A 13,716-nucleotide genomic window follows, 5' to 3' on the forward strand; every position below is an offset into this window, starting at 1 on the left:
GCTGTGCATATCAAATTTATGCCATTCCCCTTTTTATGTATTAGTGTATGTTTTTCTTTTGTTAATGATTATATGACGAAGAGATTCTAATTCACAGAACTTACCTCACAAATGTTAAATAACAAATCAATATGGTAGATTTTTAAATTGCAATTCGTGTCCTTACTTGATTAGAATTGTCAAACCGTGATAAACTCCAATGTTAGATAAGAGTGATAACCATGATAACAGCATGTAATTTTGATAAAATACAACAACATATATTTCTTGTGTAACGTAACACATTGCAGATTAATGATTACGTGAATCACAAACTAATAACATATCAGTATATTGAATATTGATTTTATGAAATATTCAATTCATGACGTCAGTTACATAATACGAGGAAGTTTATTAACTTGCTTGGTAACAATCTACACATGAATGAATATATATTTAAAGAACAACGTCAAACTCACGAAATAGAAAGTGAAACAAAATATGTTCAAAAATACAAAAGCCTTTAATTTTATTTTCATTGAAGTGTCCTGATTATCTCTGGCTAGATTCCTGTCGCAAACTTGCAGAAAAATCATAAAAATTTACAAATCACGCTACATTTAATTGAATTAAACTTTAGACAAAACTAACCGGACTTCATTTTGGCAAACAAAATAAAGTTTTGACCATTTTGATAAGGGACTTCCCCTTTTGAATTGTCCTCGGAGTTCAGTATTTTTTTTGTGATTTTCTTACATTTTAATTATATACAATAAAGTCACAATGAACTCACATTTCAAAGTTATACATTTTTTGATATTACAAATTATATTAATTAATAAGAAATGTAAACATGACAGTGACACAAAATCACATATCATGTAAATATATATACAATATTTGTATACTGCAGTAAAAATACCGAAAATAGATGTACAAAGGTGAGCAATTTTCAATTGTTTCGCGATAAGAACAATTTTTTTCGATATTTTTTATACCATTTTCATTCTGTAAATTCATCTGTCTATTGGAAATTTTTACAAACCTGCTTGTGCATTTTTCATTGTTATTCAACGCAAAATAAATTATCAAAATAAATTATCTAAGATACTTTGGACGAAGTCGTTTTACAAAGGATTTCTATTGTCTACTTATTGTTCCTCGAACTTATTTACCAATGCGAATGTAATGCCAATTTGTAAAAGTTGTTTTTAAAATCAGTCAAGACCCTTGTAAAACTTGTCTTTAAAAACTGAATACAATAGTTCTAGTCTTTATTGTATAGAGATATGGGCCAATCTCTTCGTCATCGTTTGTGCATCCAGTACGCGTATAAGCATTTCATCACACTTCCCTTTCTTTCAGTCAACTGAAACGTGCTATCTTGACCTCTTTTCACTTTCATCTATAACGCAAATTCTAATCAATTGTGAATTGACAAACCTGTAAAACTGCTGGTGCCATGAAATGTAGCGTAACCTTACTATCAATTGTCTCCGTGTTACGGCATCTATTATCGGCACCTTCTTGTATCAAACACCACCTTGGTGTTTTGAATCAATGCCATCTAGAACGTCATTACCTTCTCAAATTGGTCAAACTTGAGCATAGGCAATGTCGGTCAGGAATAGTCTTACCCCTGTATGGGAAACACAAAAGCCGTGGGAATACAAATTTTATATCAAAGTTCGTGACAAATATTCCCATATTCATAATATAACTGCACGACAAGTCCAAAATTGTGTAAGTACTGATTTTGCTACAGAAACGATTGATTTTATAATAGCCAAGCATTTGGGACAAGATACGGTTCAGAAGCGGCTATGTGTGATTTTTCATTAATTAACCAGCAAATGGACTTTAGACGCAATTCTGAAATCATTTCCATAGAAGTATCCAACGAGGCTTTATTGACAATAGAGTAGTCTTCAGAGGAAATAGCGAGGTTTTCAATATCGCCCATAAGAGCGTTCATGGTAGAGTGAATTAATTGATGTTCTTTTATTGTATCCTTGCTATCTCCAGACACACCTTTGAGTAAATGCTGAAAGTCTTAACCTAGACTTCAATTTACCTGCAGCAGCTTACAGTAATCCCCTATAGTGAGCTCAGAGCTTTACTCTATATTTGACATCCCTTGTCCCCACTGTGTCTGAATCGTAAGGTGCAATAATAGCTAATTCGTTTGTTCTGGGGTCTGGCAGTTGGATATTACTATCAGAGACATTGTTGGGTAAAAGTGATCGGTATATGTTGAGGATGGGCTATATGAGAAATGCCATGTTATTGAAGAACATATCACCATTAACAATCTCTTTCAAAGAATTGAAAGCAAGTTCATACATGTATTTAAATTCTTCTGTAATTGTATTAACCAATTGCACAGGTGATGACTTCAATAAGTATTTGGTAATGCATGCTGAAAAGGTAGACTGCATTTGAAAATAAATCTGTACTCACGATTATCTTTATCAGGGATAACAAAACTCATCATAATGATTACTCATATTAGCACACCTAAAAAGACTGTTAAAACGTTCATTCGACTCCATTTTGTGTAGTTATCTGTCCCTTAAAGGTTTCGTTTTTACGCAAAAAACTATCAAAACTACAAAGAGGAAACTAAGGGGGGCGTGAAAAGGTGTCAAGTTATGGGGATCCATGTGGATCAAATTGATCACATATTTGGCTTTCCGTTTCTGATTCAAAGACGCTTAAATTTTGCCTTCTAGTGTAAATCTTGTTAAATCACTGATGACGCACAACTCTTTCCTCCAAGGAAAGCAGCATATCAAGAGATGTTAGTTGTTGCATCACCCTGTTGCACGCCAAATCTATGCGAAAATTCAATTATACTTTTTTCCCAACCACTTGCATGCATATTAATTGCTCTGAGGTTGAACATTGGCATACAATGTATTTTTTTCCACGCAATATTATTCTTTCTCCTCTAGGGACCGGAGTAAATCCACAGCTAATCATTATCCGGAACAATATCTTATCCGAAGCATTTTGGTAACTTTTATAAAAGTTAAAATCTAAACATTTAAGGTGGCACGGAAGTATTTACATTCCAAGTTTTTATAAATAGCAAAAGAAGTAAACGATCATGATACACATTCAAATTCATTTCTGAATAGTAAAATGAAAGTACTTCAGATAACTGTGAATGTAAAAAAATTTGCAGTGTTAGAAAGTAGTGAAAATTCAAAAGAGGCTATCATTATCCCTTATGCGTCAGGAAATACTACCGTGCCACCTATAGATAGCACGGTAGTATTTGCATTCCAGAATTTATGTTACTCTTTCGTGTACCTACCTAAGTCAATGTATCAGAATAGTATGATAGGACAAAAAATACAGTATCAACTGAACATACTTTCCAAACTGAGGGATGAATCAGGTGTAGACAATTATGAAATAATTGTACATAGAGATGAAAATGAATTTTGGAGATATTTTAAATTTTTTATTCACTGCACGATAACATACCTAAATGCACTAGTGGCCTTAGGTATTTGAAAAAAACCGGAAAAGGAAACGGTCATGATATATATTCAAACTCATTTCTGAATAGTAAAATAAAAGTACTTCAGTTAATGTGAATATAGAATTTTTGAAAGTGTTAGAAAGTGGTTAAAATTATAAAAAGGCTATCATTATCTCTTAGGGCCCAGGAAATACTACCGTGCAACCTCAAAATATAACTTATTAATTTAGAAATTACACGAAAGAACTACTGTATATAATTAAAATATGAAATAGAGATATTATTTTTACCATTTAAAACAATTTCCAGCCGTGTGATTTTCCGGAAAATTAAACTTGTTACCTAAGCGCCTTTCGTGTTATTTTAATCCTAAAAAAATCATAATAAATAAATAGTTTAATGATGTACTGCCATTTAATCGGTCTACTTCTATTGCAATTTGGCAACAGTTAATGTTATACAGGTATATTAGTCTGCGTACTGTTTAGTACTGCAACTGACCTCGAAAAGAGCGCTTAGTTAACTTGTTTGATGTTTAATGTTCCGAAATAACACACATCTGGTCGTTAAAAGTTTCTGTGGTCACATTTTTGTATCTAAGACGTTTAATGAGGTACCTAAACCTCTAAATGTACGGTTTTGGACAGTTAACCTCTAAATTTACGGTTTGGGACAGTCACCCTAAAATCCAAAATATAATTATTTTCTATGCACATATCATCAAGGACCATGGGAATGCTAAAGATATAAATTTAGTACCATGTCTGACTAAAACTTTTAAACTTGAAGTTTAATTTATGGAAATTTAACGCATTTTTCTTTGAAAACTAGAAAATATGTGATTAAAAACACATATTTGACATTTGAAAGGAAGCAGTATATTATTGTGATGCTGCTCTCAAATTTGATTGGCAAATTCCAAACAATTCTGTCGAAAACTCAAAAATAAAAATATCACTTGTACCTTTTTTTATTACGGAATAATAACCGTCAATTAGCCCAATCATTTACTTTTTCCTCCACAATAAATTTGATGGTAATTATTGAATTCTGTTCATTTTATTTGATTAGTAAATACATTTCAAGTTTTTGTTAAGTGTGATTTGATTATATACAGTATTTCTTACGTGTATTTTCTAAATAAGTTATAAGTATAGTGATTCAATTTTGACTTTTATAAAAGTTACCCAAATCCTTCGGATAAGATCTTTTTCCGGATAATGATTAGTTGTGAATTTACTCCTGCTGTTCCTAAGGAACCGTTAATATTTATTAGATGGATGGGCCGGTGCAAAATGGGGCGGGGCAAGCACTTTTTGTGGAAATATTTGGATGAGCGAGAACTTGTTTTAATATGTTTATTTGATTGGCTAGAACTTATTTTATAGAAGAAATTTTGCTATCAATTTTATCGGTGTAGGAAATTTCTTTCACGGGCACTCTAAACATATCTCAACATACTGTTAGCTTGGTTTATTTCTGTCAATTTGAAGGATTTGGTTAAGGAAAAAAAGCTAGACTTAACTTCTTAAATTTTTTTTAACCTTATTGAATACCAGGTTGTTTAATAGTTTTGTGTATTGCTGTTAAATCTATGCATTTAATTAATAGGTAAGAAAAAAAGCTAACATTTTCAGTTAAAGCTAAATTCAGATACATGTAGTCACCTGTATATTTTTTTTAGAACTTTTTCAAATCAACTTAGATTTTCATAAAACTCTAGAGCTATTTCATTTATATAGAGAGTTCGTAGAAAGCCAGGGTGTTTTGAAGTGCGGTGCATTGCTGTCATTTTTATGGATTTTATAAATAGGTAAAAAAAAATCACTTAAGCCTAAATCCAGACAGTCATCTTTAAATGCTTTTATAACTTTTTCAAATCAACTTGAATGTTCATATAACTCTTCAGCTTAATATATCATTATTACATTAATCTTACAAAATGTCACGTTGTTTGGCACTTGGGTTTGCATAATGTTCAAATTTAAAGTGACCTCAGATTTCAGAAAAATATAAACAAAGTACATTTAATAGAATGGTTAATTATTCTTCATATATTTTTTTACTTGCATGAATATTGTTAGCACCTATTAAGCCTCTATGAAAGGCTGGCTGACATAGTATGCTATTACTTGTGTCTTGAGATTTAATTGTGATATTGTATCTGATACTGCACATGTAAAATGAAATCAATACATATATATTCATAGTTTGTTCCTCCTGATTTTCAAAACAATAAAATGTATGCTTCTGTTTATACATTCACAAAATTTATTTATATGGAATTAAAAAGCACATTTTGAATTGTGTATTTATACACTAGTCTATTCTTTGATTACAAGACATAAATATGCAAGCATTAAAATGAAAAACAGAAAAAGAACCTAAAACACTTTTGATTATCTTTAAGTTTTAGAGGGGCAAGTACTTTTTTTTATAGAGTACTTTAGATGGGCAAGGACTTTTTTGCAGAATTTAAAAGGATGGGAATCAACTTTGTTAATGAAACAATATTAAGAATGCAATATTAAGATATGCATGCGAGCGGTGGGGAAAATGTATAATTAAAGTTTCGCAGAGATTTGATGTGCAACAGGGTGATGCAACATCTAATCTTCTTTGGTATTCTTTGGAGGAAAGAGTTGTGTGTCATCAGTGTTAACGTTATAACAAGACTGACATCAGAAGACAAAATTGTAGCGTCTTTGAATTAGAAACAGAAAGCCAAATATGTGATCAATTTGATCCACATGTATCCTCACAACATGACATCTTTTTACGCTCTCCCGCTCAGTTTCCTAATTGTAGTTTGAATAAAAAACCATGTTTTTTTATTGCGTAAAAACAAAAAACACAAATTTTTATTGATAAAGATAGTTAATGATATGTTTTCCTCTTATTACACATCCTCAACATGATCATACCAATCACAATTTTACCCAAGAACGTCTCTGACAGTTGTATCCAACTTCCAGCCTCCAGAACAAACTATATAACTATTATGACGCCTTACGATTCAGACACAGAGGGAAAAATGGTTTTCAAGTATACATTTTAGCTCTGCGCTCAAGATAAGGGATGCAATATAGGCTGCAGGGAAATTGAAGTCTATGTTAAGACTTTCAGCATTTACTCAAAGAGAGGGACCAAAGATACCAGAGGGTCGGTTAAACTCATAAATTGAAAATAAACTGATAACGCCTGGCTAAAATGAAAAAGACAAACAGACGAACAGTAGAACCCATGACCCAACATAGAAAACTAAAGAATAAGCGACACGAACACCTACAAAAACTAAGGATTATCTCAGGTGCTCCGAAAGGGCTAGCAGATCATGCTTCACATGTGGCACCCGTCGTGTTGCTTATGTTATAACAAATCCGGTAAATCGTCTAATTCGGTAGGTCACATTCATGAAAGGGAAGGGAATTCGGTAGGTCTGGAGATATTAGGGATATAATAAAGGCAACAGTAGCATACCGCTGTTCAAACTCATAAATCCATGGACAAAAAACAAAATCGGGGTAACAAACTAAAACTGACGGAAACGCATAAATATAAGAGGAGAACAACGACACAACACTACAATGTAACTAACACACACAGAAACGGACCAAGCATCAGACAAAATCCCACGAGAATAACATATAACATCAAAACCAAATACATGAATTTGGGATACCCAAGTACCGTGACACGTCTTATCGCAATGTCAATTTACACTCAAAAATAAGAGAAAACAAACGACGCAACGTTAAATTGTAAAACACACAGAAACGAACTATAATATAACAATGGCCATATTCCTGACTTGGTACAGGACATTTTTAAAGGAACAAATGGTGGGTTGAACCTGGTTTTGTGGCATGCCAAACCTCGCACTTTAATGATAACAGAAGATCAATTACTTCACTCTACCATACGCGCTTTATGCGCGATATTGAAAACCTCGCTATTTTCTCAGAAGACTACTCTATTTCCAATAAAGCCTCGTTGGATGCTTCTATGGAAATGATTCCAGAATCGCGTCTACAGACCATTTGCTGTTTCATTGATGAAAAATCACACAAAGCCGCTTCTGAACCGTATGTTGTCCCTAAAGATAAAACTGGTAAATGCTTGGATATTACGAAATCAATCGTTTTTGTAGCAAAATCACCACTGACCCCTTTTTTGACTGGACGTGCAGTTATATCATGAATATGGGAATATTGGTCGTCACGAACTTTGATAGAAAATTTGTATTCCCACGGCTTTTGTGTTTCCTATACAGAGGTAAGACTATACCTGACCATCATTGCCTATTAAGTTATCTAAAAAAAAAAACACTGCCGTTTAGATGAAAAATTAAAAAATGCTGTACCATTGCTTGGATTGTGGTTTTCTTTCAAAGATAGAAAAAATATTGAAATATTTTGATAAACTTTTGGTTTGCAGTTTAGAAAATAATTCTGTAATATACTGAAGCAAAAAATGATAAGCAATATGAAAGTGAATGGATATGAAAAGGTCAAGGTCACTACTTTTGCTATGTTATAAATGGGGAAAATTCAGAAGGTTTAAGATCAACGCCATTTTGTAATGGCAGCTCTTCATATAAATAGTTTTTTGTCATTTTGACATCATAAGCAGAATATGATTGTGATTAAATCGTTTTTGTAGCATTTTTTATTTAATAAATCAGAAAATTTATCCTTTTTCCCTTGTTGATGAAATATTGATAGTTTTATCCCTGACCTTTGACCAAAATTTCACAAAAATGTGACCACTCTGGGTTTTTACGACCAACCTTTTCTTATTGTACACGTTTCAATCTTTCTATCGATATATAATCTATTTGTGTGTTCTTCCGGAACATTAGAGGTTTAAAAAATTAACTCTGGTTGCAGTACTAGTTGAACATATTAAGACTCGTCCAATTCAGGGAAATTAGGTTTCTGCAAGCGCGTTTTGGTACCTTCCTTGTGTTTTAGCGGTTAATCTTTCCCTCATATTCTTATTAAGAAAAATGTCATTTCCCTAATTAACTGGGCATTTAAAAAGTCAGAATGCGAGTACATATGTTCAAACTTTTTTAGGTAATTTTTTTAGTAGCAATAAACAAAAGAACTATGTCAATTGGACATGTTTTGATACTTTATCTGCGCTTGCGTTTTTAATTGATAACATTTTTTTTCGTTTTGGAGATTCCGTATTTCGTCAAGTTATTGGAATTCCAATGGGGACCTTTTGAACTTACTTTAAATAAAGCTAATACTAACAAAGACCACTGCCCTTTCCTCGATCTTGATATCTATATCATTAACGGGAAGCTTAATACAAAAATTTATGATAAAAGAGATGATTTTTCATTTCCTATCGTTAATTATCCATTTTCAGATGGTGACGTTCCCTTGTCACCATCTTATGGTGTTTATGTATCTCAACTTTTACGATTCGCTTGTGTATGTAATAACGTGTGAGATTTTAGCGAGAGAAATGTATGTATTACTGAAAAATTATTACACCAGGGTTTTCGATATCACAAACTAGTCAAAACATTTACTAAATTTTATCATCTGTATAGGGAAATATTTCGTAAATATAGCTCAACATGCAGACATCTTATACGTTCAGATATTTCACATCCAATATGTTATGGTAATATTCTTTACAAAAAATGTCAGTATTCACCTCAAAAGCTTACAAAACCTTAAAATATACTTATTAAGAAGGGATATAGTTACGATACTGTTGTCAGGTCATTAAAGATTGCAAATTTTGGTTTTAATATTGATTCGCTTATAGGGTCTTTGCATCGATACTAAACACCTTTATTTAAAAAAAAGTTGTTGGCATGGCATGGGTTATGTTCTTCTCATATATTTTATGATAGTATGATACCAAACCCCTAACAGGAGGGATTGTGAAATGATATTCATATGATTAAGAAATAATCGTTCAATCAGTTTAATTGAAGTCTGGAGATGGCATGTCAGTTAACTGCTAGTAGTCTGTTGTTATTTATGTATTATTGTTATTTTTTTTATTTTCTTTTGTTACATCTTCTGGCAATTGACTCGGACTTCCCCTGAACTGAATTTTAATGTGCGTATTGTTATGCGTTTACTTTTCAATTTTGGCTAGAGGTATAAGGGAGGGTTGAGATCTCATAAACATGTTTAACCCCGCCGCAATTTTGCGCCTGTCCCAAGTCAGGAGCATCTGGCCTTTGTTAGTCTTGAATGATTTTTAATTTTTGTTTCTTTTATATAATTCGAGTTTAGTATGACGTCCATTATCAATGAACTAGTATACATATTTTTTTAAGGCCAGCTGAGGGACGATTCCGGGTGCGGGAGTTTCTCGCTACATTGAAGACCAATTGGTGGCCTTCGGCTGTTGTCTGCTCTATGGTCGATTTGTTGTCGCTATGACACATTCCCCATTTCCTTTCCCAATTTTAATATGTCAGTTAAAATTCAATAATTTAGTTCAAATTGATATTCTTAAAAGAGGGACGAAATATACCAGAGGGACAGTTAACTCATCATTGAACTTTTACTATTTATATAAAACCCCCTCATGGAGAGCTGCGTTATCGGCATCTCGTCCATCTACTAGCTTTATATGAAATAAACGACTTTGATAGCTTTTATTTATCATACAAAATGGTTTTATTCTATTTTTCCTTAGCAAAATGAAATAGCACAGTAATTATTTTTATGAAAAATTTATGTAATTCTGAAAGAGTTTGAACTTCTATTTCCTTGTCAACCATATTATTAAGGGAATACTGTTTTAATAAAAAGAAAAACTAATATTGAATGAATAAGGAATAGAAATACGATAAGGAAAATGATAACAGGAATCACCAATAACACTTAGCAGTTCTAAAGACAACATCATTTACAAAATGTAGGTGCAAAACTTGCTGTAATTTATCGATGTAGAAAATCTCACAAAAATCATTTAGAGCATAGAAAAAACAATGATAGGTTAAGTAAAAAGAAATCTAAAAGTAACCTACCGGTTAGTGACGAAAGGAAAAAAATCCTACTTATATGCATGCATCTACCACCATGGAAATTCGCTCAGTCAAATTGTTAAAATAGAAAGCTGTACTCAGGTCATATAACTACTCTGATAACATGAGTTTGAAGACCGCGTAATTGAGTCACTGGCGAGTTGGTTCCGGCTGATCGTATCGATTAACCAATCTGTACTGGTGAATATAAAACTTATTCAAAAATACGTTTATAATAGATTACTTGATAGCAATTTGTGTACGCCTGACGTCACGCGTTTCGTTTGCAAAAGATGCATACGGGAAACTCAATTAAAAAAGTATAAAAAGCCGAATAAAGAACGACGTTGACCAGCACTGAGGACCCAAAGTTCCGAAAGGTTTTGCCAAATAAAGCTAAGGTTACAAATTTCTTGGGTTAAAATTCTTGGAACAACTTTTCGACAAAAAAATCAAAGCTTTGCAAACAGTTAATTTATACATGAAATTACAAAAAATATAACCATATCATTTATTATTCGTGTCAATATTGCTGGAAAAAGAAGGTAGTATTGGAGAGACAATCAGAATTAATCAACCATTTTGTACATGATTATATACCTATATGGAGTTATTTCCTTTCAGAACCATAGGTCGTTCTTTTTCAGAATCAACCCGGACGATACCATGTTTCAATGAAATATACTCCAAGGCATAAAATAATGACCTGTGTGAGGTCATTATTTTCCTTGATAAAAATAGAATCTATAAGTTACTTCAAAATCAAATTCGTCTGATAGTTTTTTGTTGCCGATTTGGGAATTTATTTTTAAAAGTTTAATCAATGATAGGTATAAAAAAAATCATCATTGACCACATTTTAATTTTAGTTAAATTAAAGTTTTGTTAATTTATCGCTTAAATACAGAATTTATGTGAGATGAATTTTAGTGTAGATTTTCATGAAATAAAGCTAGATTTAACATATTCGTGTGTAAGATTTGAAAATCTTATTGAGTCACACTGAAAAGGCTGATTGATTGTTGGTTGCTTAACGTCCAGTGGCAAGTTTTTCATGCATGTTCAGGACGATACACACTGAATATGAAATGATACTGTGACCTACATGTATCTATACTCGTCTTCGTGTCAGTTCTTAACTTTTTTTAATTTATCATGTATATATACCTTTCAATTGACTATATCAAATGATCAACTAATAAAAGAATAACATTCACGAAACTCTCAAAAGGGGCGGATGGGGAGGGTATATAATTTGATACTGATTATCTGTTAACAAAATGTATTGCTTTTCAAAAGACAATCTTTTTGAATATTTCATTCGATTCAATTAAAATTGTTGAAAAATTAACCAGTTTTTCGCGGTAGAGATGTCATTACACTTGGAAAAAACATAGCCCCCCCCCCCCCCCCCGGACCCACTTTTCAATCAACTAAGTTGGTACAATAAATTACTTACAATGTGTCTTGTATTTGTCATACACCGTTATCGAATGGTAACAATTCATTTGTGTCTTTCGTCATGCAGTTACAGTAATAATTTTATTGTGTATAGATAATAATTTCAAAGGTTTATATCTAGATTAATTAGTGAGTTTTATTTCACATTCTAAATGAGCCATAGGGCGTATTAAAACCTGAACGCATTAGAAAGGAATATCCCACTTTTGTGTGGTCGGTAAAATAGGACGATAAATTTTGCAAATCTTTATAAGAAATAATATTTTTTTGACGGTATATAAGTCAGATAATGCATATTTTAAGGTTTTTCTTGTCGTAGAACACACCTCGGGGTGTCAGGAATGCCCAAAGAAAGACCTCCCTTCGATCGGTCTTTCATTCTACGGTGTGTTCTACGACAAGAAAAACTTTAAAATATGCATTATCTATAACGAAAGTACCTGTACAAAGTCAGGAATATGTGATTTTACTTTTAAGCGTTGATTTCAGTCGTTCTATCGCATAATCTTATTGTAGCAATTTGTGTGGCATGCGGTTTTCAAAGAAAAGATCTAGATATGAATTAGACAATCATGTTTCTGTAGTAGCATTAAGTTTTACGGAATAGCCTCACTGAAAAGTTGGTTACTGAGTGGCAAGACATCATTAACATAAATAAATGAACGATGTCGTCTGACGCTTTGTTTATTATTCATTTTTTTTTATTTTTCCTTTTCACCCTTTTTGTTATCATTTTTTGCATATAAAACCATCTACAATAGTCTATTGATGTATATACCACAAAAAATAGCGAATGTGGTCAATGCATCCACTGCAAACAAATCATTTAACACAAACATAAATAAATGATAATCAACTACCAAGGATTTGTTTTGTAAGATCTTACTATACAAATCCTTGCTACAGCTATCAACTTTCTAAATAAATGAATTATACTAAGTATGTGTAACTATCTAATTTAAAGAACTCTAAAAAATACCATATTAAAGAAGAGAACAAAGGATTGTTAAGTAACGTTCTCAAGATACAATGTATATTTGCTAAATGTCTATCATAAAATCATAATTAGATATTCGATCTACTTAAATATTTACATTGTTTACCATAAATCTGTAAATATGTAAAAATGCTAATGATTTGCATACATTATAAATGTTCACGAGATAAAAGTACAATGTACAGGACACCAAAAGGTCACATAGTTAAGCAGTCATATTGCAGTAAAATCACAACATTTTATTTACCTTTCATCAGTTGAGGGGGAAATTGTTTTTGTGTTTAAAGTTGAAATGTTATAAACAATTAACATGGGAAATTTAAAGATGAATTTTGACGAAATATTAACAACCTATCTAGGAGAATTCGGTACTTATCAGAAGAAAATTTACTTTTTATTATGTTTACCGTCCATTAGTGCAGGATTTCATATGGTTGTTTCTGTGTTTCTTCTTGGAACTCCACAATACAGGTAAGAGTACTGTATCTTCCAACATTAAATAAACTAGTAGTTAGCAATTCAGAAAGTTTTCTTTGAAATTTAGAAAGTTTCTAATGGTTTGCAGAAATAATGTAGATCATTTAACAATTTCAAACACATATCACAAAATATACCGGTTCATAATAACTTATTGTTTCAAAATAAAGCATTTCAGGTTAGCGCATTAAATATATATACTTTTTAGAAACAATATTTTCGCGAACGTAACATTGGCACACATGAATTCTGGTGCAGATATACGAGAGCAAAAGTAGAATTTTATCAAAAAGGGTTGGGATT

The 13,716-nt window shown here is 32.0% G+C and overlaps 2 protein-coding genes across 2 annotated transcripts in view; one reads left to right on the forward strand and one right to left on the reverse strand.

The window, feature by feature from the left end:
* Nucleotides 1-369, reverse strand: part of LOC139492612 (3'-5' exoribonuclease HELZ2-like) — a 77,491-nt gene extending 77,122 nt beyond the window's left edge. Inside the window, exon 1 of the mRNA XM_071280761.1 lies at nucleotides 105-369. The gene's annotated coding sequence lies outside the window, so the exon portion shown is untranslated. The remainder of the gene's footprint in view (nucleotides 1-104) is intronic.
* A 12,833-nt stretch (nucleotides 370-13,202) lies between these two features.
* Nucleotides 13,203-13,716, forward strand: part of LOC139492613 (uncharacterized) — a 50,318-nt gene continuing 49,804 nt past the window's right edge. The window contains exon 1 of the mRNA XM_071280762.1: nucleotides 13,203-13,407. Coding sequence (XP_071136863.1) covers nucleotides 13,247-13,407 — 161 coding nt within the window. The 5' untranslated portion in view covers nucleotides 13,203-13,246. The remainder of the gene's footprint in view (nucleotides 13,408-13,716) is intronic.

Source organism: Mytilus edulis, chromosome 10, assembly GCF_963676685.1.
Source record: "Mytilus edulis chromosome 10, xbMytEdul2.2, whole genome shotgun sequence".
NCBI lineage: Eukaryota > Metazoa > Mollusca > Bivalvia > Mytilida > Mytilidae > Mytilus > Mytilus edulis.